At 44.7% G+C, this 24,048-nt stretch overlaps 1 protein-coding gene across 2 annotated transcripts in view; it reads left to right on the top strand.

Annotated features, from left to right (window-relative positions):
* LOC142585542 (acylamino-acid-releasing enzyme-like) overlaps positions 1–24,048 on the top strand; it is a 47,987-nt gene that overhangs the window by 1,643 nt on the left and 22,296 nt on the right. The window contains exons 2-7 of one of the 2 annotated variants that reach the window (XM_075696365.1): positions 4,820–5,010; positions 16,522–16,754; positions 17,304–17,391; positions 20,372–20,447; positions 21,669–21,784; positions 23,061–23,290. In XM_075696365.1, coding sequence (XP_075552480.1) covers positions 4,820–5,010; positions 16,522–16,754; positions 17,304–17,391; positions 20,372–20,447; positions 21,669–21,784; positions 23,061–23,290 — 934 coding nt within the window. Of the gene's footprint in view, positions 1–4,819; positions 5,011–13,612; positions 13,894–16,521; positions 16,755–17,303; positions 17,392–20,371; positions 20,448–21,668; positions 21,785–23,060; positions 23,291–24,048 lie in introns of those variants that run through there. The other variant, XM_075696366.1, reaches the window with a different exon arrangement.

Raw genomic sequence — 24,048 nt, forward strand, 5'->3', positions numbered from 1 at the left:
CGCCAGCACACTCTGTACTCTTCAAACAAGATGGAAACATATTGCTTTTGTGCAGAGATCTCTTGTTACTTGTGCGTTAGTTCATACCTCAGTTTGGCCTTGAAAAGTTCTACTACTTTCCTTCAGTCGACGCATTTACAAGAAATACTATACTGCATGCATCACACCAACTCTGTGTGGCACAGTGAAAGCTATGGCTTTCGTCAGCCAACGAAACCAGAAACAAAAGTGCTCCTTCACTGTCTGCCGTTGGCCGCCCTCTGTGTGATGCTGACTGATTGGAAGCTTCTCGGAAGGATCAGTGGTGCACAATCGGTGAGCCATCCTCCCTTGTTGGAAACATGCAGCTAGTGTTCATTGGTGATTTGCTGACATGATGCCTAGCCTTCGCTGCACTGCACGGAGTTTGAGAGACCAGGTATAGTATACACCTGCCATTCCTACCAAATAGTCTTCATACAGAGCACTGGCTTGGGAAAATGTTAAGTACATGCTGCTGTAGCAGTGCAACTCTAATGATGATCCAATTTAGCAATTCCAATGCAATGTTGCAATCTAAATGGCGCAAAGCTTGTTTGAGTTGGTGAGGTAGCAGCAGTAGCAGATGACACGAGCACAACCTCATCCGTGGTAGCTGACTGCATCATTAGGAGAATGGAGGTGCGTGATACTGGTTGAAGGAAGAGTGTTAATGGGAGCTGTATGCAGAGAAGTACGACACTTATATAAATACATTGAAGGCATCATACCCTTGTGTCACAGGGACTAATCCATTCCAGGGGATTGGCCAAGGACAGGCACATACGCATGCAGTGACCCAATCTTCCACTAAACCAGACAGCAGCAAGTTATCAATTCGGGCACATATATCCAGTGGCCCTGGTTGGCTATATTGGGAGTGTGTGAATAGTAATTTTCAAGACCGAATCGAATAGTGCCAGAAGTGAATTGAATACTTTTTAGATGGTTTCCGTATTATGAAAAGCCATTATCACAATTAATATAAAACAATGCTCACATTCCAGTATTCTTAAAGTTAGCAAATTACTGTCATTAATAGTACATTAAGAAGCTTTGTTTACTAAAAGCACAAATTGAGCATTAGGAGCAAACAAGTAGTTTCTTCACATGCAGAGGTCCCTTCAGAAAGTACGAATGATCGCTCTACAGCCTGGAAAACGTCACAAAAAAGTGAAGTGTGACCTGCTCTACTATGCAATTTCTCATGTTCTATGTCTATATTATGCCTGCGGGGGCGAAAATTTACTGGAATTTTGCTCCAATTATATGTTACTTGGGCGCAGTTGATTTCTGAAATATTTGAAAATTATTCAAAAAATAGTTGCATTTACGAATTGTGGTTATTCGATTCGAAGACTGAATATAATAGGACACTATTTGATTCATTATTCAAAAGTTTCGAATATTTGCACACCCCTAGCATATATCCACAAATATATTCAGCGAGGAAACGATGATGAATGCCATGCTACAGGGAAGAGACAAAAAAAAGGTTTGCTTTACAGTATGCAAGGAGAAAATGGTTGGCAGTAATTCTAGTGGTGAGTACAAAGGACCAGTGTCTCTGAGGAGATGCTACTGTATTCCCTCTATTCTGCTGCTACACAGACACATGCATTGAAGTTGGCACTTTCTTCTGCAGGAATTTGATTTCTGCCCTCTTTTTGTACCTGTAGCACCAAAGAAATTACCTAAACTGTAAAGTTAGAAAGCCAAGCAAACGTAAAAGAGAAAGTTACTAGCATATGAAATGTCATTCCAAGTTTCTGGCCCAGAAAAGTAAAAATTATTATTTGTTTTTTTACCACTTGAAACTGTCAACACATCTACCTACATTGCCATTTCTTTCTGTCTAAAATTCTCTAGTTTCACTGCTTCGTACATACAGAATAGATTATGCGATCGAACACATGCAATATAATGAAATGTACAAGACCGCGAAAGTTTTTACAGATACCACTATAGTCATTGTGACCCTATTGCCTCAATAAACTAAGACATATTGTACTCACCTTTGTTAAATGGGTTCTTTCATCGTAAATGTGTCTGACTTTATAAATATCACCTGGAGACATTGCGTCACATTCAGTTTACACAAAATTGCTAATGGGGTAGGGGATGGGCATGGGTTTCTAGGTCTGTTGTGAAGAAAGAACACTGTGCAAAAAAAAAGAACAGAAAAAGCAAATGGATTGCAATAATTTTTACATTAAAAAATGCATCAGAATTATAAGGAAGCACTGTTATATGAAAGGTTACATACAACTTGCATTGCAAATGAATACACTACTATAGTGTAAAATGTAGCTGTTGGGCCCTCACAAAAATAGCAGTTATAGAGCTCAAATGTTCAATTAACCCGTGTATTTTGCCTTTTATTTCACTCTTTCCTACCCGCACATGTTCTTGTGACTTCACTTTCTAATCATCTGCCCAGACGAGACTGAGAAATTGATGACTACATAACAGTCAGGAGATTTGAACTGGTCACCCTACCCAAACTACATATCGCAGAGTCAGCTCGATGTTTCTTAGCCATTGGTACACTGTGCGCAGCACATATTGTCACATATCTGTTGCCTTGGTTCCCTGATGGATAACTTCTGGAGATCTGCCCAGGCCTAGAGGTCAGAGCTTCAGTACCATTGCATCTATTTACTCCGTCTTATCAACTTGTTTATTTAATTTTTGTTCAGCAATACTGTAAGCCTTTACAGGCTCATTGAGGAGTGAGTCACAAGCAAAGCAAAACAAAACCTTGTGAGCCAAAATTGTATGGAGTTGGAAGCGGTCCTCAGGTGTCTGCCTCTGATTATGCTCCACATGATGCTGACTGAATGGAAGCTTCATGGAAGGATCAGTGGCGCTCAATGGGTGAACCCATTGGTTTCACCCAACAATGCATGGCTTGGGTGAGATATGGAGTATATAGGGCTGCCACGTGTCCAGTGCAAACTTTTTTTGTCTGTATCTGTTGCCAGTTCATCCTTCTGAATGGCATGTACTATATATATATTTATCTTCCACGGATGAACAACTTAAAAAAACTACAGAGCGTCTGTCAGATAGACCAGGAAGACGAAGTAAGTCGAGTTCCTTAAGCCCATTTTAATAAACGTGCAAGAAAGCGACTTCTCTTAGTGACCAATGGTAGGGGATGTTTAGGACGACTTCTTGCTGAAGTATTCTGCTATTAAATAAGTGTTGTTGAGTTTTGTCAAATTCACTGCAACTTATTTTTGTCCGTTTTAAAATTCATAGCAAATCGGAACATATTATTGAGAAAACATATGTGCTGCAATGTCCTTCCTGCATATTTATTGCAGCTTATTTATTTTGCAGCGTAGGTGGCAACCTTATCTATGTATAGCTGAGTAGCATTTAGTACATTAGAATGCCAAATCAATATTCTGCAAGTTGTAAATCATGTAGGTTGTGTAATAACATTTGTGTAGAATGTCAACATGATAACAAACATTGAATGTACCTAGCGTTCAGTGGGTATTTGAGAATTAATGTTTTGGTGCTGACAGATGCTGCTTTCTTCCATTTAGCAATATGTTGACTTGCTCTATTTTACTCAGGGAAATAATTTTTATTTATTGCATTGTTCATTACTGCTTCTAGTAAATAGTCGTTAACTAGAACTGCTATTGATTGTTTGAAGAGATCAAACATTTCCAGATGTCATCTCATGGTTAACTGTTAACCCTTCCAGCACCACTGACGTGCCTGTACATTTCTGTGTTTCTGACCCAGCATGACCCTTCTGACATTCTTTTTGTCAGATAGAAATGTGAGGACCACACCAAGGGAGCATTTGCCATTATCCATGCCATCTTTAAGATGAAAGCCTTAAGTGGCTTATACCCCTTATGGTCTTGAAAAAAATGCATCGTCTGGTCCAATGGTACAAAAACTATAATCATAATAATAATAATAATAATAATAATCAGTGGCTCATAACCCCCTAAGCAAGCAAGCAGTGCAAGGCTCATCCCTATGGTAATGCAGAGGTTACAAGCACTCGGCAAAGTGAAGCGTACAGTGCATACATTCATTGGAATCGTGCTTACAGCATACAGAAACACACTGTCTAGTCGGGTGGTAAAATGAAAAGAAAACCATGTGACCTTCTGAAGGGCTCATACCCCCGTAAGCAAGCAAAACATGCAATGGGTCATACCTCCCCCAAAAGGCTGAGGGCACAAGTGCTCAGCAAAGTGAAGCAAGCAGTGCGTACATTCATCACCCATACAACACACAAAACAGCTTATGTTTCAATCCCCTGCTGACAGGATGCAACATAAAGTCGAAGAGAAACCGTTGGCACATGTCTGCTTCCGCTATATGAGCACTCGAACCTGAGCCTCGAAAACGAGCTGAAGAAGCCGAAATGTGAAAGCAGCAATGCGATGATGCGAGACCACGCATTACCAAGTGTACAGCACACTTTCGCCTTCATGTGTTAGAGAAGTGCAACATGCTGCTGAACTTTTTTCATTCATGCACAACGGAAAGCAAACTGTTGTGTTCAGTTTATAATATCCGAGAGAAAAACACGATTCTGGGGGTGCGTCATCTCTAAAACGAACCTAACACTGAAAGGGATAACAAACTGTTAGCCTGACTTGCATGCACATATGCATGCTACCCAGTTGTGATTTATATTTGGTTCCATTCACACGTGCAATGAACTGAGTGAAAATTCACCATCTGTCTGCACACTGCACTGTGCAAAGATTATTTTCATAATGCACACTCAGAATGTGTCTTGCTTTCTTACTGAATGGAACAGGCTGGCTGGCACCTGTGGCGGAGAATGCCTGCATAGCGTTCTGCAAGAACTGCAAAATCACTTTCACGGCCAAGCTGAGTGACATCCGGTCACACTCGACCTCACGCAAGCACCAGAAGGCCATGCAGGGGCAGCTGCCACGCAAGCGTATGTCAACCGTCCTCAGGCTTCAGGGCATCGAGTCACTTGATGTATGTTGTTTCTTTGTTTATTAATATATGTAGTTGACACTTATGGAAATCTAATCTTCCTCCCCATTCTTTTTCTTGCTCTACTGCAAAAGCGACATTCGACCAGTTACAGAATTCTTTTTGTTGGCTGCCCTGCAAAGCTCCGCTGTAACCAGCAATTTGAGGAAACGAGTTCAACTTTCACTGGTTACACATCATGGACGTGTCAAACTGCTTTCGGTATCAGCTTAACTTATTTCACCTTGTAGCTGATTTGCCACTTCTTGTGCATTATGGCACTGCACATTGAGGGCATTGTTGCACTTCTTTACTGAATAAAGTGCAGAACTCTACATTCAATAGAGATTAGGTTTTAGTGCGATAGAAATTACGTGGATGCTCCAGGCGCATTTCTGTTGTTGCCGAGATTTTCCGCATATAGTCGCCGTGCGCTGTATGCTGTACGTGCGAGTGAAAGCGCGAGGGTGAGCCGATGATGGTAGCTCAATCTCGTGCGCACAAGGGAGGAAGGCAGGGAGGGAGCGCGCCATCATCCGTCGCGCGCAAGGCATGCACCGGGGAGAGGGGGGGAATATTCCAATGGCTGCTGCGCATGGCGCGTCCGCGTGGGCTCTATCTTGCAGGCGATTTCGGTCGCGTGCGAGGCGCCGTAGTGCCTAGGCAGAGTCACATATTCAAGGAGCAAAGGCCCCCAGATTTTCTCTCTCGCACCTGCTCTTACTCGCGCCTGCGCAGAAACGTCTAGCGCCGTGAAAAGCACCACGCCCCGCTGTACCTACTAACAATTGTAAAAACGCCGCCGGGTGCAGGGGCGTTCTACTCCGGCCGCTGCATGGCGCATCCGCGTGCGCTCTGTATTGAAGGCGATTGCGGTCGCGCGCGAGGCGCCGGGTGCAGGGGCGTTCTACTCCGGCCGCTGCTGCGTGTGGAGCGACCGCACGAAGAGGAGCAGCTCATATTATGAATGTCACGTGACGTTCCCCATTTGTGTTTTGATTATAATAATAAAAAGGTGGTCCTGTGGACGAGGGTTTTTGTTTAGTGTAGAGCTTGTCAAAGGCAGCCAACTTACTCATTGTAACCAAAGCAGTGTCGACCGAGCACAGGCTCTGTCAATATACAGACTGTCCCGAAATGGAATGCCGGAGCTTCAGTCTCTGGCAAGCAAGCATGGTTGGCTCAGCCAACACCTTATAGTATTATGGAAGGTGTTGGCTGAGCGCACTCCTGTTATGCCCTTGCCTGTCTTACCATATTTCGTCTTCGGTTTTGCTTTATTTTTTCTTTCTCATCCGAGTTTGTGAAGTGCCATTTGCACTCGAGATGGGTGCATATACGCGCGTGATCGTGTGCATCTGCTTGGTCGTGGCATGTTCGCGACCATTGCACACGTCCGCCGCAGACTCCATTTCTTGCGAGTTAAAAGGCCGTTGTCACAGATTTTCTGAGCCGTCGTTCGCCGGTCTAGTAGTTTCTGTTTTCTAACATATAGAGTTTCAGAAAATGTTGATTGCACGAAGGATCACTTGGTGCACATAAAAATATTTTATTTATACGCTTTTTACGTTGTCTAGTTCCTAGTGACAATATTTTGTGTCGGAGAGCTTCTTGCCCTATGTGTGTGTATATATATATATATATATATATATATATATATATATATATATATATATATATATATATATATATATATATATATATATATATATATAATGTGTGTGTGTGTGTGTGTAAGCGGCATACGGCGGAAATTAAGCGGCATACCTCCCCCCCTATCCACCCAAGGCACCACTCCTCACACACATTCCTAAAGCTTTGACAAATCAGTCTACTCGGCGGTCAACATTTTGCTGCCTTTTACAACGAAAGCAGTGTATGACTAACTTCCGTAGTTTTTTTCGTCGTCCGTTAACAGAAAAAATCATCATGTAGGCCGATACTGGTGATAGTTCAAAAAGGGTCCAAGATCAATGGCACATACCCCTGTGGACTCTGGAACCTACAACGCACCATTCGGAATCTTCGGGATGGGCCCACATATGGGGAGTGCTTAACGCCTGCTTCACCTCCACCGCCGGTCGGCCCAGCATTGCACTACCTTCGGGATGGAGCCACGTGAGGGGAGCGCTCAACGCCTGCTTCACTCCCGCCGCGGGTGGGCCCGGTATTACAATATCTTCGGAATCGGCCTACGTATGGGGAGTTCTTAATGCCTGATTCACCTCCACCGCCGGTTGGCCCGGCATTGCACTACCTTCGGGATGGACCCACTTATAAGGGGTGCTTAACGTCTGCTTCACCTCCGCCACGGGTCGGCCCGATATTGCACTATATTCAGGCCGACCCGCAGCGGATGTGAAACACTTTGCTTTTCGTTTGAGAGCTTTGACTGTCGTCAGCTTTCGCTGCCATTTCATCTTCACAGAGTAGAATAGTTGTCAATTTTTTCACTCCTTTTGGATGGCGGTAGTTATCAGTATCTCCTGGGGTGTGGAGGCCAATTTTGTCATTGATTCGGTGCCCGCGCGATGAACTCAAGATGAATTCAGTTGTCACCATCTATTGCAGCAGGCAGGGCGTAGGGTATTGTTTTAAATGTAATATTTTTATTTATTTATAATGCCCAACACATTTTTATGTCACGATTGATTCAACGATCACGCACATCCCTGTTGCTTCGTTAGTTCAATCTTCTTTGTTTAGACTAATCCAGGGGTCAGGAAAGGGATTCAGTTCATAGTCGGCTGGTCTGTAAGCTCGTGGAACGAGTTGTGGCCGAAGGAACGCCATTTGTGTTTAACTTTTCCTTTTGGTTCATTATTTCCTTGAGTGACAGCTCGTCGCGGCACTGGCAGATCTTCGGAACCATATATCCGCGATATGGGTTAAATAAGGTGGAAAATAAGATATTGCGAAAAAGCGTCCATCATCAGACCCTGCAATAACCCTTAAACCCTTTAGCAATATTACTGTCACCCGTTACCTCGTGTGTGGTTTTTCCCTTATTGTACAACACGTTTCGTGCAAAATTAACAACTGGAAACAAGAGTCCCAAGGAGATGAGAAATTAAGCAATCTACTAAGCGAGAAAGCCAAGGCAACAGCCAAATGGGGAGCGATCTACTAAGCGAGAAAGCCAAGGCAACAGCCAAATAGGGAGGAAAAGCGAAAATTGTTTGTGAAAATATTTATGCATCAACATCTTCCTATTTAAAAAGGAAGTAGAAAAAACGCCCCCGGAACTGGAAAATAATTTCATGTGTTTTGAATTACGCTTCTACAGTTATCAGTCGAGCCACCTGACGTAGCCACTTCCCTGCTGTGCTAAAGGGGAGGGGGTTCTAATCTTCCGCGGTGGGCGCAGTACATCTAGCACCGCAGCGTCCTGCGCTCTAGGCGGTTGCACGGGACTGCTGCCACGCATCGTTACGCAACTTCCCAAATTATGACACGAGTCGGTTTTCCTACTTGGTAGAGTAGTAAACGAGGGATGCAAAAGAACTGTTACTGTTGCGCAAATATACTTTTACCTAAAATTCTTCCAGGGCTAATTCAAAAAATGTTACTAGAAATCTTTATTTTGCACTTTCGCTTGTTAACTTGTTCTTGGCAAGGTCCTTCCCACTCACTTTTCATGCGCGAGTCCATTTGATGTGGTTCTTTGTTTTCCAAGTAAAGGAGAAGTGTATCTCACAGGCCTACCTGTGAGATACACGGTATTTCAATTCTCTTTTGCGGATTTATGCGTCTTTATGGCAAATGGTGGGAATTATTCACATTTGTACTAGTAAAAGTGCCCTCCACCTCATTTGGATAGAAAAGTTACTTTGGGTTGCCCCCCCCCCCCCAAAAAAAAAAAAAATCCACGCAATATCAACACTCCCCAATCACAGTAACATATATATGCAACGGGGGTCCGTACCGGAAACATTCCTTTCCACTTTTCGTTTGCTAAACATTTTCTTCAAATGCGAGAATTCGGGGAGCGTGCTCAAGGCACGTGCGGATCTTTTTTTTTTTTTTTTAAAAGGCTTAGCGGTAGTGAACGCGTGACCGAAAGCCGACTGAAGTGATCGAGGCCGTAATTACAAAGAAAATGCAATTCACGTCTTATTTCAACACGTCTTACTTGAATATATATATATATATATATATATATATATATATATATATCATAATTGCATTTTATTTGTAATTATGGCCTCGATCACTTCAGTCGGCTTTCGGTCACGCTTTCACTACCGCTAAGCCTTCTTTTTTTTTTTTTTAAAGGGCCGCACGCGCCTTGAGCACGCTCTCCGAATTCTCGCATTTGAAGAAAATGTTTAGCAAACGAAAAGTAGAAAGGAATGTATCCGGTACGGCCCTCCGTTGTATATATATGTTACTGTGATTGGGGAGTGTTGATACTGCGTGCTGCAGCCGCACCGCATGGCGAGCCAATGTGGCCACGTACAGCTGCTACTCGCGGCGGCATTTCGATTTCGCCGGGCGAACGAATTCGCAATGGCGGCTTGTATTAAAGGAAAATTCCATTCCGAAGTTAAACAGAAAGAAAAATTAATGTGGTCCGGAAAGCAGGTCGCGGAATAATTGCCTCGCGCGAAGCGTCTACGGCGTCGTGTACGGTGCGTACTGCTGGCCCGACTATCTGGGCCGAACGTTTGAGTCGACATGCAGCTGGACGTTCCTTTCGCAGGGTCATAACCTTTCATGGCCGGATGCGTGGCCTTGCTGCAAAATAGCATTTGTGAAGCTGGCGGCTGTCGCAGCTTGATCAAACTCGGATTGACAGAACGCGAAATGAAAGTTAGATGCCAAACAAAATATAGGACTTATAAAAAAAATATTGCTTTGATGTTATATCTGCAGCTGTAGCATTTGCGGGTACGTGTGTGAACACATCGCGGCAATTGCTATCGCTTTGGAACGATATATCGGCCGATATCGTGCTTCGGCCAATACTCTGCGCCGGAAGCCCTGTCGAACGCAAATGAATGAACTTAAATGAAGCCTTACAGCTTTACCTGCGAAAATAAACAAGTCCCCCTCTCTCTCTATGGGCGTCACTGCTCTCGTTTTCTTTGAGACAACAACGGCACCGCCGAGCGGCGCTGTCGCGCCGGCGTGAGAGCGCCGCATGCGGGGTAAAATTCAACTAGCGGGTGTACATCTCTCCGCATGCAACAGAAGTGGTTTCCATTCTTGAGCAGCGCACACACAAACGACACACGAGAAAGCAGAAAGGACAAGCGCTGGTCTAACAAAAAACGGAAAGTTTTTATTTGAATAAAAAGGTTATATACCCAGTAATAATGAAGTTCATGTAGATTACATGTAAAAACCGTCCTACACTCACGGGTGTTCAATGAAAGAGATCGCTTCGTCTGCCAGTTGTTTACTTCGTTTGGCGCACAGCAGTAATTCTGTCGTCTGCTTTCTTTTGTACCGTTTTCTTGTGAATCGGCAGAATTTCACTCGTGGCATCAACAATTTCTTGTTTACGTTGCCGTTGTGGTCGTTAAGGACACAATAATAATTTCCGGTCGTCCGAAAAGGCGCGGTCGCAAACAAGAGACGTTTTGCGCGCGCGCGACCTTGAAGGGAAGCGGCGGAACTGCACCTGTGGGAGGTGAATTCGTTCCGCCAGGGGAGAAACGTGCCGTGCGATTCGGCTCTGGTTACGCGCTGCATCCTGTGAAATCATAGGTACTATCGTGAGCAATATGAGCAGGAACACGCGAGCGCGTGGGAAATAGCCTCGAAAGCGACGTGGGGCGATGCGTTGCGGCCGCTGTAGGAAAAAGTGGAAAGGGCGCCGCGGTTCCGCCAACTGTCGGCACTCCCGCCTCACTAGCGTTGCTGCGTAACGGCACCGGATTGCATGTCACCGGGCGCTAGCGATGATAAGGCGGTTATGGCATGCAGAGCGTGGACCGCGCTGTCTGTAGTTCAGCGCAAAATACCGCTGTTAACCTTTTTTGTTCCTTTTTTCTTTGTCTGAGTGTGCGTATGTGGAGCGGTCAGACCCGACTCTTAGATATTTGCAAGCATGCGACAGGGAATATTTTCTGGCCGACTTCTTAAAAGGTCTATCGTAAGGCCAGTCGCACCTTTCATGGAAACGTTCGAATCTTTGATGAACAAGAAAAGAAGTAAAAACGCTACGTCACGGCCGACGCGCATCTTTAATTTCTTTTTCGTGGCAAATGCTTATAAGGGAGACCACGACTGCCCGCGGTTAGAAGTGCGTTTCAGCGTCCTGCGATGTCTCGAGTGCCGTTGAATAAGCGGGAAGAAGTCGTTGAGTTGTGGAAGAAAGCTTACTCGCAGCGAAACATTGCTGCCTTGACGGGCTGCCGGTTGAACACAGTCAACAGGATAGTGCAGGCGTACCGAGATGAAGGACGCATTAAGGATGCGCCGCACGAGAGGCGACCTCGCGCCACGTCGGCGGATCAAGACCTGCAAATTGTTGCTGCAGTCAACGAGAAGCCATTTCTAAATGCGAAGGAGGTGCGCAGTACTCTTGCCCTGGAACATGTAAGCGACAGCACGGTGCGGCGAAGGCTAAGGGAAGCCGCCCTCCGTAGTCGTATCGCTGCTCAGAAGCCCCCTTCTCACAGTTGCCAACAAGACTGCTCGCCTAAAGTTCGCTGTCGATCACCGCAGCTGGAAGGTCGAGGATTGGAAATATGTCATCTTCTCTGGTGAATCTACGTTCTCAAGCCGCTGGGACCAGCAGAGAAGAGTGTGGCGCATGGAGAATACGCGCTTCTCTCCGCAGAACGTCAAGCAGGTGGCCGCAAGTGGACGCACGTCAGTAAACGTGTGGGCGGCTATTTCGCGGGATGGCCTAAGTCCCATTGTAAGAATCCCTGGGAGATTTACGAGTTCTGCATATTGCACATTGCTGGAGCACGAGATGATCCCCTATGCTCTGAATGGTCCACACCCGGATGGGTATTATCTATTCCAACAGGACTTGTCTCCCGTTCACACAGCAAAGGTCGTGGCACGTCTTTTAGGCGAACTAGGGGTAAGGAGCTTGGAGTGGTGTGCGAAGGGTGCAGACATGAACATCATAGAACATGTTTGGGCACGTATGAAGGCTAACCTTTCAAGACTCTCCTTGGACTCGACGACCAGTGATGAACTGTGGGAAGCCATAAAGCGCGAGTGGAAACATCTTCAAGATGACAAAGCCTTCATCGAGGCTCTCTACGTGTTTCTGCCAAAAAGAATGGAGGCCGTCATTCAAGCAGGCGGAGCCATGACCCGTTATTAACGCATGAAGCCTGCAAGGAAAGGTCAAGCTGTAACACTGATGTATTGGGATACTTTTTGTGTGGATGAAAATTTTGTTACCATTAAGCAATCGTCTAATAAAACCTTTAAATTCACTGCTGCGTACAACTTTTCTTTGTTCACAATAACCGAGACATAGAAAAAAATTACCGACGATTACGTTACTTCCTAATGCGAAATTTGAGCGCAGCAAATAAGCTGTTTCACCTTTTGGATAGATTGAGGCAAAGAAATCGAGCAACACATGTATGCGCTATCACAGAATTTTTTTTTTTTTCACACGTATTCCTTTAACAAAGACTCCACTAACAGTTCTTGACAGTCATGAAGGAAGCTTTGTGGTCGGAGAAATAGACTGATATATGTTCGACTTGGTACACCAATGCTTGATTCTCAAAGACGAGATCTATACAAGTGGCTCGCGAGGTTGTCACAGCCGTGGGGGAAGCAGAGGCTAAGCGCCGCCGCCGAGAAGACCCTGCCGTTCGCGCCGCCGAAGCGGAGGCTCATCGCCGCCGTCGAGAGCAACCAGCAGTAAGCGAGGCTGAAGCAGAAGCTCATCGCCGCCGCCGAGAAGACCCTGCAGTTCGCGCCACCGAAGCGGAGGCTCATCGCCGCCGTCGAGAGCAACCAGCAGTAAGCGGAAGCGGAGGGGGGCGGCGTGTACACCCAGCGGCAAACGATGGGGGCAGAAGCGCGCGCAGTAAGCGGACAACACGATAAAGGGAGGAGGGAAGAGATAGCAGCGACCCTTTCCTCCTCTTTCTGCATGGCGGCGACGGTGTTCTATGCAGTCACGTTATCTTGACTCTCTAGCGGCGTCAGCGGCATCCAGCGGTATCAGTCGGTCGCTGCTAGCGCTGGGGGGATGAAAGGGGGGCGGAGCTGGTTACGAGGCCGACGACAACGCCGACGACGACGCGAAACCCAGGAACGGACGCCAAAGAGCTGCGCTCTAAAACACGCATAACAAAACAACCCTGCTTTTTCCTGCGTGCGAGCGCTATTACAGGCGCCACAGTATCACGCCGGTATCATTGCGATACGTTCCGCAAGTATGATAAAAAGAGAGCTAGAGATATTTTGCGCTCAACTACACACAGCACAGTCCACGCTCTGCATGACATAACCGCCTTATCATCGCTAGCGCCCGGTGACACGCAATCAGCTGCCATTACGCAGTAACGCTAGTGAGGCGGGAGTGCCGACAGTTGGCGGAACCGCGGCGCCCTTTCCACTTTGTTTCCTACAGCGGCCGCAACGCATCGCCCCACGTCGCTTTCGAGGCTATTTCCCACGCGCTCGCGTGTTCCTGCTCATATTGCTCACGATAGTACATACGGTGGGCGCTCTCGAACTGTGGAGGTATTGTACGGCGCACGGCCCAGTCTAACGACGTCGGCACAGCTATTCGAGCCGCCGCCCCCAGCTTGTCGTCGTTATCTCCCAGTGTTCTCTTGTTATACGTCTTACCGGTCATCCGAATATATAGCGAGCCGACCATAAAGATAAACCGCGTTGCCGCATATCGAGACGACCTGCTGGTGCCCGAGGAAGTTGCAACACAGTATGGACGTAGGTGAAAACATTTTGCTTCTTTGAGAGACGCAATATGAAATGCACTCAGATGGTAATTCAGATTTCAAGCATCGTGCCAAATTTATCTTTTATCTTTATGCCTTTATCTCCAACTCTGAGATATATTTGTATTATTACCGCAGTTTTGCTGACTTCATCCTAAACTAATAAGCAAACGTAACACCACTCTTACCTACCACCGCTTGTAATATCGAGTGCCCGAATTCCTCACATTCTTTAACTTCACTCTAGAAATTGTCTGCTTGCTGCTTTCTTCATGTTGTAGCCTCTGGGTGCCGGCTGGAAAACGTGGTGTTTGATCTTAAAAATTAGAAAAAGGCTTCTATTACATGTGCACTAGAAAGAAGAAAAGAAATAGATTAAATGCACATGATTTCACCGTCTGTTTGTCATGCTCATGATTTTATGATGATTTTATGCCTTACGATAACTTTTAGCCCTTTCAGATGCTCTGTACACAGTTGTATATGCCAAGATTGTGCATCAACAGCAAAAAGATTAAAAACTGCAATGATATTTAAAATGTGTCACATGCACCTTGAAACATTACCGATTGGAGTGGTGCTGAGAGTTTGAATAGCATGTACAAAATATTTTAGTAAAACGAGTGAGAAGATATACACCGTTTTTTATGGGCGCCACCAGTAATTTATGGGCAGTCGGCATGCTGGCTTGGGCTAGCGCTCCGTATAGCATGGCAGCTGAGTATACGCTCGGCCGTAGTTTCTGGCGTGTGTTTTCGCTCTCGTGCGGTCTATTTAGTGTGGCGTGCGTCTTCTAGGTAAAAAACGGTTCTGTGAGACGTACTGAAGTGGTTTAAGTCGGTATGGCCGGTGTTTCTGCTGGCGTTGAGGCGGACGGAGCACACACCGCGATATGCGCGCGAGTGTTTGAGCCTACAATCAGCCTCGGAGATCAATTGTGTATTTCTTAATGTTCCATTCACTAATGTGACCTTATTACAGTATTATCCTCTAGTTCTAAGCTGCGGTTTAGGAGAAATGAAACATACGCGACGATCGTAACAGCGTGGGTACCGTTCTGCTACCAATAGGAGCTCTGCTGTTATACTTTGACAAGCGTTCAAACTGCTAGCTGCAGATTACATTGCGTGACTACTTGGTTCGGTGGAAGAGGTTTCCACCCATGAATAAAATAGTTTTGGTTAAACAGCATAGCTTACTGTGTGAATTAAGCTTGTCCAGCAAAGCTACCGTTTACGCACTGCGCCAGCGTCCTGAGCAGTGGTAGGTGCTGGATTACAGATATCTTTGTTCTATATAGCGCATGGTCCAAGCATACGGCATCAACGTTTATAGATAAACGTCGTGCGGCGTGACTATGCGAGGTCGTATTGCGGCGTTAGCCCGTTTTCTGATTCTTTTTCGAGCGAGAGGACAACCGATTTATTTTTCGGTTGTGTTCGTTCCGTTCTCTACGACGCACTCACGCGTATTACGGAAATCTTGTCCTCAAAAATAGCCATCGAATTCTTATTATGCGATCCGTCTCATATATTATGACTTTTGTTAGATGAGGGACTAGTGGCACCTGTCGGCAAGCGGGAGAAGCACGGCAAGCGACTAGCGCCCAGGGGTGAACCTCCGCATGGTTGCCATTGGCTGGTTTGAAGCAGACGCTCTTTCGACGCTAGCGCCAAGGTCCCCTTCAGTTACGGCCCTAACAGGAGGGCGATGCTTTAACAAAATGGTGGCGCACACGATTGTTTACGTTGTCATGGCAACAGGAACAGCAGCCGCGCGGCGTCTCCTCTTCCTAGCGTTTATTTTTTTCTTATGCCGACACGCTCCGCTCTCTTTCCCCCTTTCCCCCACGCCGCGCATACCGCGTATTTTTTTTTTTTTTTTGCCTGTACGCGGCGCGTTCTCGGTTTTTCATTTTTTTTTTTATCGCGCGCTACGCCGCGCATTGGGATTGCTTGCGAGCTGGCGCGTGGTGCGCCGTGGGCTGTGTGTTGGCACGTACGCAGTCTTGCCCATACTTATATTATACCATCATATGCCGGGACAAAACAAATTCCACTTCCAACACAACAGATCTTTGGTCTTGCTTTAATGACATCGTTTCCGAAAATTTTTTTCTTATAATGTGGTGTGATAAGCACGCTCAAAAAATGAACAAAAGTGAAAGGTGAATGACATACACATGAGCACTATACACAAGAGTTCACAGGCAGTAAAACCATTACGCACAGCTCCTCACTCATTTTTTCTGGAAAACTCTTCGGCTTCCCTTTAAAGGTGGGCCAATATGATCTAAGGATTCCTTTCACTCAATTTTATTTATTTATTATCATTAACCAATCACGGCCAGCGGATTTTGAGGATATCATTGCCAGAGCGCATTGTTCAGACCAGTGACGAAGTACAAAGAGGAATAATATTGAAAGAGAATCAATACATTATACCAGCTCTGCATTTCATACACACGCCAAACAATGCATGTGATAAAAGTAGAGTGTTGCACCATAGCGCTGCCATTTAACGTTGTTGCCCAAGCCTCCTTCTGGCTGTTTTATGCACAATGGCTTATGCACTCTGTGAAGTGGCACAAATGAACTGCGGTGTTTGCTTCCCTGTGCAGGTGAGCAACATAGTGAGCCTGTACCGGGAGATAGCCCGAGTACCAGAGGCACGAGATGCATTTGTGCAACTGGGCCAGGATGGTCAGTCCTTGACTCTGCACACCCTGTGGGAGGTACACGATGTGGAACAGGGGGAAAAGGCCCATTTCTCTCGCCACCACCTGGGCTTGTTCGATGAGCAGAACAAGCTATGCTTCCAGGCTGTTGGTCATCCTCAGGACTGTTCATCTGAGTGAGTGTTGACTTCTTTCAAAGGAGCCGTGTCATGCTGAATACGTTGATTTTATCAGATTATCAAAGCTAGCTATACTAGCATTGGATTGACTCAGTAGAAAACAGCCTGCTACTTGAAATGTTGATGGCTCCTCTCCTTTTATAGAGTAATTCTTGGGTGAGACACTTAGTATTCGCAATGAGGGTAATAGGTATCCATAGTAAGCACATATATTTTTTACCTTTCATACTTTTCTATTTTAATCAATTGTTCAACGTATACTGTGTCTCCACATATATCTGTGTAGTGCTCACACAAGCTTGAGCTGAGCTGAGCTCTGCAGTCAGGACTTTGTGCAAGCTGGGACAGATTTTTTTGTTACAATATTAATAATCACTTGATTGAGTGAGTGAGTGAGTGAGTGAGTGAGTGAGTGAGTGAGTGAGTGAGTGAGTGAGTGAGTGATTATTGGTTGAGTAAAGGACCCCAGTGCTGTATATAGGGCATTCACTGCAGCAAATTCAACCTAGACATTCATGTGATTTCTTCTGTTTTTACTTCTTGCAGAATTTTAACAGCATTTTCTCAGTCTGGATCATACAAGGCTGTCTTGAGGAAAGTCACCAAGAAAGGAGAACCCAAACAGATGATGGAGGTTTGTGTCTTGTGTTTTCTTATATTTGAGGCAAGCTTAATGACTGTGCATAACATTGGTATGACCTTATAGTAGGTTACCTGACTCCAACCACAAATCACCAAATTGGCCTCCGTAGTAGCCCAAAAGTAGCCAGAAAATAGTGTTTTTTGTGACATGATTCCTTGAAGATAAATTATTTCCCACAAGGAAATTTACAATTTAGTTTCTTTCATGGAAAGCACAAGGCCAAGATTTCACCAGAGGCTTGCACTATAGCCACTGAAAAAGCCCTCAAAAAGGCACTAAATTACATTTCCTGTTCTTGCAAATGGACATTTGATAAGTCAGGGTTCCTCACCTCAAAGATTTATCGTGGCTTTATCCTGGTATGTAGAAGAGGCATTTTAAATGCGTATTCTCATATGTGGCCAAAATATGTCATGGTTAACTCATTTTCTGCACTCACAGTGCCAGTTCAAGGAGTGTAGCAATCAGTGGCGTCACTATAGGGTCTGCAGCACCCAGGGTAGTGGTGGCCTGCCATTACCCCCCCCCCCCTCCCCCATTTCATTCTTATTTTAAGCAATGGAGCACAACTTTATCCTCATGGCTTCCTTCAGCATGTAGTTTGTTCTGTAGCTAATGACTAACTATTTTTATTTCTTTTTGAAATGTCTAAAGTAATGAGGGCATACACAACTTCTAATTCAGCACAACATCACATTGAAAGTGCATGTTTATGTGTTTATTTTGTATTAACATGCAGAAAAAATGGGAGTGTGCTATTTTCTTTATTTAAAGAAAGAACACTTCTGCCCAGATGCCCTGATTAACATTACAGAAATAAATGCGCATATAAAACCCAAGAAATCCTAACCTTGAGTTTGTAGGAAGACCTGTAGCGATATACGTATGCATGTTTTTATGCATGTGTATGCACAGAAATGCATAGCCACGTGCAGTGCACATTGCATATGTAGCTGCATAGGTACGTATACAAGAATCGATTATCCATATTTTTTAAGTGAAGTTGAAAGAAGCATATCAGAAGGAGGAAACTAGAAAGGAGAAAGACACAAAGATGAGCCAGAAAGAGTAGGCAACAAGGTGAGGAAAAATACAGTCTCAGTAGAATGTGTGGTATTTTAAAGGAGCTTTCATAAGAACATTAAAGCCCAAATTTATGCTAATCCCGCACTATCCGCTAGTGCAATCGGCCCCGATGGGGAAGTATTTCTATGACTGCAATTACAATGATCACAACGTTAGTCACTATAAGTAATTAAGCTTTGCTAAGGGCACCCTCCTACAATTTCCATTCTTTTTTTTTTTTCTGTAGTCGGAGCATATACAGGGTGTTTCAGCTAACTTTAGCCAGAGTTCGAAAATATGCCAATGCACTCTAAGACGACACGAAAAATGCATGTTGCTCACTTTTGTATGTAGTGTGTCATGCTATATTTTGTATTTTGCTTATTAGGTAATTAGTCAAGATTAATTAACCAACTTCTGAAGCAACAAAGCTAGGAAAAAAATTCCAATTGGAAAGTTGTAGAGCGGTTTGCAAAACATCCGAATAAACAGTTTCTGTCTTTCTATCTGTTAAATATAGTGTTTTTCAGCTTGCTGCGGATGCCCGCGAAATACAAAAGAACGCCACGTGACATACCTGCTTGCGCCTCGTGACTGCACTGCTCCCAAGTGTTCCGTGCACAAACGAACATAGCATTTAGCCGTGTGTGCTGCCGCTGCGTTGTCATGAAGTGCCACGAGGGAAGCACATCACTGACGTAAATAGCACAGTCAACGCCTTTGTCACTGCCCTGTCGCCTTTTAAGTGGCAGCATGCCCTGCTAGATGCTATGTTCATTTGTACGCGGACAGTTTGGGAGCGCTGCAATCACAGCGCGCAAGCAGGTATTTCGCGTGGTATTTTTTTGTATTTCACAGGCATCGGCAGTAAGCTGAAAAACACTAATACTTAATAGATAGAAAGTTAGAAACTGTCTAATTGGACGTTTTGCAAATCACTCTACAACCTTCTAATTGAAATTTTTTGCCTAACTTTGTTGCTTCAGAAGTTGGTTAATGAATATTGACTAATTATCTAATTAGGCAAAATACAAAAGATAGCGTGACACACTACATACAAAAGTGAGCATGCGGAGTGTTTGTAGCCTCTGCCTTACAGAGGTATGAGCCATTCTGTTTTTTTGCTTGCTTAAGGAGATATGAGCCATTGCTTATAAAGGTACGAGTAATTTCACTTTTTGCTTGCTTACAGGAGTATGATCCATTGCTGATGATGATAGACGCTTGTTTTGAGTTTGTTTTTTACTGAAACATACGCTATTTTTTTAGATTGTATGTGTGATTCCAATGAATGCATGCACTGTTCACTTCACTTTGCTGAGTGCTTGTAGCCTCTGCATTATGAGGAGGTGAGCCATTGCATTTTTGCTTGCTTAGGGGGGATATGGGCCATTGCCGATGATAATTTCTGCTCACGAATGGACTCGAAGAATGCCGACCACTGAGAGACTGACAGCGTCACTGTAAACGGGAACTGGTAGCAGAAGAAAAGGCAACTTGCCCTGTGTGGGCGCCAGACCCACAACCTCCACCTGAGGCACGCATTGCTCTACCAGTTCGGTTACGACGATGACTGCCCCTTTCCCCCCCGTCCCTGTCCACTTTCTTGTGTATATGTGTATGTGTATTAAACCTTGGAGTGTTAGCCAGCTGCATATCACCTTTACTGAGTAACTTAAAAATTCAGTTTCCATTTTTCCCTTTGTCATTAACCAGAGAGTTTCGGTACCTCTAAATCATCTCCAATTTGGACATCTGAAGGTTTGCAAACCCTGGTCTGCACTAAAGGTCTTTTCTGCAGGCCGGAAGCAGAGTGCACTTGTCACATTTACCATTCTACGACATCTGTCTTCTCCTATGATTGTTTTGCTTAATTGTTACCTCACTGTACAATCTTTTTGCTCAGTTTTGGGACCAGAATATGAAGCTGGACTCAGTTGACTTGGAAGCTGTGAATGCTCATGGCAAGGTCCATGAAAGTGGTAAGTCACTAGCTCACTACATGTTTTCGACTGACCATTGTATTTAGCTTATTCTTTGAAATGCATATATGATGTACAAACACTGGTGTAGGCCTTTGCATGTGGAGAAGAAAGCCTAAAATTTGGTCTTTCTGAGTAAATTTGCTGAAAAAGTGTTGTTGTCACCACATATTGGCACTCGGTGGTTGCAAGAAGGCTTTTTGACGCATGTGCAGCTGAAAATTTCCTTCGAGGCTGAACCTGTTCGTAAATATGGGCATTTAGTGAGACAAATTCAATGTGTCTGCATCTATTTAACACACTCTTTTGAAGTTTGCTTTTCCAGAATAATAAGTATTTTGGAGTGGCTAAAAATGTTATTCTCACTGGACTTCATAATAAACTAAGACCTTCAATAAAGCTTCTGGAAATACATTAACATTCGGCTTGACAGCTAATGTATGCAAATGTCTGTTTAGCTTCAAGTGTGTCTGCACGTACGGGAATATAGCTCACACCTTTACAGCTAGCTTCTCCACAATAATCGACCTTTTGGGGAGAAGCTCACTTTTGTAGTTCCCTTTGTGCTACATGCGATAGCTAGAAAATACAAAAGCTCACAGGAAGATGGAGACTTGAGTATTAGAGCAGTTGCTGCCCTGACAAAGACTGGTCCCCTTGTCGAAACATTGACTCCAGCGTCATTCTTTGTTCCACACCATTTGAGAAAGAGTATTGCTGCCGTGGTTCGACAGTCCAATGAATTTCAGCTTTGACTGGACAGGAAAGCTAAGTAGAATGGACTATCCTAGCCTGTAATAAACTCCAGAGATCCACTCAGCCTAGCAGCAAGGGCTCTAATGCCAGCTATAGTCTTTAGCAGTGTCTGCATCAGACTGCGGGCGTGAAAGTTCTATACTTTCCTGTTCAGCCACAGCTGTGCTTGGCTTTAAGCGGCTAATGTAATCCAGACAGTGTGTGTGGCCAGAGCCATCGAAGGTGCCTTGTGTAGAGAGGTAGGAGCGCAAGCTTAGGTTCCTGTCACCGCATTGTCCTTCTAGCGCTTCTGCAAAGTTAAGTTATTCTACACAGTGTTGTGAGAAATGATGCCACAATTCACCCCTTTACCTGTAAACCTCATAGTCAATACACACCTATCGTTAATGGTTATCAGTGTTGGGGAGGAGATCATGTGAATGGCCATTGTGATCATGGTTTGTCATTGGTAACTGTCATGCACAGGAACTTTCAGCAGCTTCTCATGGTCCAACAGTGAGAACCAGCTACTCTACGTTGCTGAAAAGAAGCAGCCTAAGCGAGCATCCTACTTCAGCCGCACTGAAAAAGAAGTTGAGAAGGTATGGCTTCAGCCTTAAACAAAAGTTGTTGCATGGGTTTCTAATCCTTGAACTATGAGCTTAATTCATGCAGGGGTTCAGCCGGCAGAAGCACTTTAACCTGTATTCTAAAACAATGCAATATTCAGTACAACTATTTCAGAATAGCCAAGCAAAGGAACAAGAGTTCAGGATCGCCAGTCAGCCTCTAGAGTCTGTGAAGGAGTATGCTTACCTAGGTCAATTAATCACAGGGAACCCTGATCATGAGAAGGGACTTTATAGAAGAATAAAAATGGGTTGGATCGCATACAGCAGACATTGTCAGCTCCTGACTGGAAGCTTACCATTATCATTGAAAAGGAACGTGTACAATCAGTGCATTTTACCAGTGCCGACGTATGGGGCAGAAACTTGGAGATTGGCAAAGAAGCTTGATAACAAGTTAAGGACCACACAAAGCGCGATGGAACGAAGATTGCTAGGCATAACGTTAAGAGAGAGAAAGAGAGCGGCTTGGATCAGAGAGCAAACGGGTATAAACGATATTCTAACCGACATCAAGAGAAAAAATGGAGCTGGGCAGGTCACGTAATGCGCCGGTTAGATAACCGTTCGACCATTATGGTTGCAGAATGGATACCAATAGAAGGGAAACACAGTTTAGGATGGCAGAAGACAAGGTGGAGCGATGAAATTGGGAAATTTGCGGGAAGCAGTTGTAATCGGTTGGCGCAGGACAAGGGTAATTGGAGATTGCCTTCATCCTGCAGTGGACATAAAACAGGCTGATGATGACGATGATTTCTGTAATTTACAACACATTTAGCAACACTCTCAAGTCTGCTTTGCTTGTGCTCTGCATAGTTTGTTGTTATGTTGCAGTCCAGCCCTGGGGGGGGGGGGGGAGAGGGGGCGCATGGTGGAGGTATTTCTAAAGTTAACATTTGCTTCCTTTCTTCACACTGGGTCCCAGTTATTCTTTGTAGAATGTTAATGACTTGCAGAAGGGCACTGTTGAAAAACTGACAGTGTCATGATTCAGTGCCACAGGGGCACATCTCATTTGGTCCACGCTTAGTAGGTAATGTTGTGTCATGTGAATGCACCTCAAGCAGTGCATCTAGGAAATAGTGCAAATGTTGAGCGTAAGCCCAAGTAGTCGCACATGCAAGCTTCAAGATTACAAGTTTAAAATTTGCAGCTCACATGTCTAAACCATTCGTGCACAAGGACAAGGTTAATGAAATTACGATGCTAATTATGATGATGGTGCATCACCACCTATTCTTTTCAGGGCACGGAATTCTTGTACCGAGACAGCTGGGGTGAGTGTCACGTGGATCACTACCAGCCTGTGCTATGCACCATCAATGTGTACAGCAGCGCCATCAATGTGCTGGACAACATGCCCGAGACCATCTCACCAGGGCAGGCTGTTTGGGCTCCTGAAGACCTGGGCATCCTCTTTGTTGGCTGGGAGGGCAGCCCCTGGAAGTTGGGGCTTATCTACTGCAACAACCGCAGGCAAGGGGGCTCTGTTACTTTTACTCCAGTGGCTGTTACATGCTCTTCCCTGGCTCAACATTATGCAAGGCAATGTTGTATAGTGTGATGCTCGTAATTGAAACCGGCAGCCCAGTTAATAAAGAGTTTTAGTGAGTTGCTTACTGTACTACTATTTGTGGAACATCAGGTTACTGGAAGGGTGTTCGACAACAAAGCTGGTAGGGACATCTTGTAATACAATGTTTACATAAAGAGCAGACAAAGCTAATAGTACTGCATGCAGTCCTTTTGTGACTTTCCTTTGACGAAAACACTCTCACAATGCAAAAGCGTTTCAAACACTGTAGTTGGACAAAGTGTCACAAGATGTCTCTTCCAGCGTTGCTACTGTTGTCCATGGCTCTGGTAAACCAGTAATCCATAAACAGGAAGAAGATTACAGACAAGCTAAAATGCGCATCATGTCTTCATATAAGCTTCTTGCGAGCACTAAGCAGCGATGACCTTTGGACCACTGTCATCTGCCACATTCTTCCTGAAGTAACTTGTGAGCTGGCCCTTAACTCTTTCCAGACTGCAGGAAATGATGAAAATTGTACCAATTTCCCCACAAATTTTCCAGAAATGCAGCCCGCAGGCAACAATGTTTTCAGTGCAAGAATTCAAGCAGGCTATATAAAGAGAAAGTCTACTTACAGTGCCACTGGCATCGACAAATGCTGGCGTCTGTTGTCAAAAACTGCAACTAGAAGCAATATGATGGATACAGCAGAACC

Source organism: Dermacentor variabilis, chromosome 6, assembly GCF_050947875.1.
Source record: "Dermacentor variabilis isolate Ectoservices chromosome 6, ASM5094787v1, whole genome shotgun sequence".
In the NCBI taxonomy this organism is placed as follows: Eukaryota; Metazoa; Arthropoda; class Arachnida; order Ixodida; family Ixodidae; genus Dermacentor; species Dermacentor variabilis.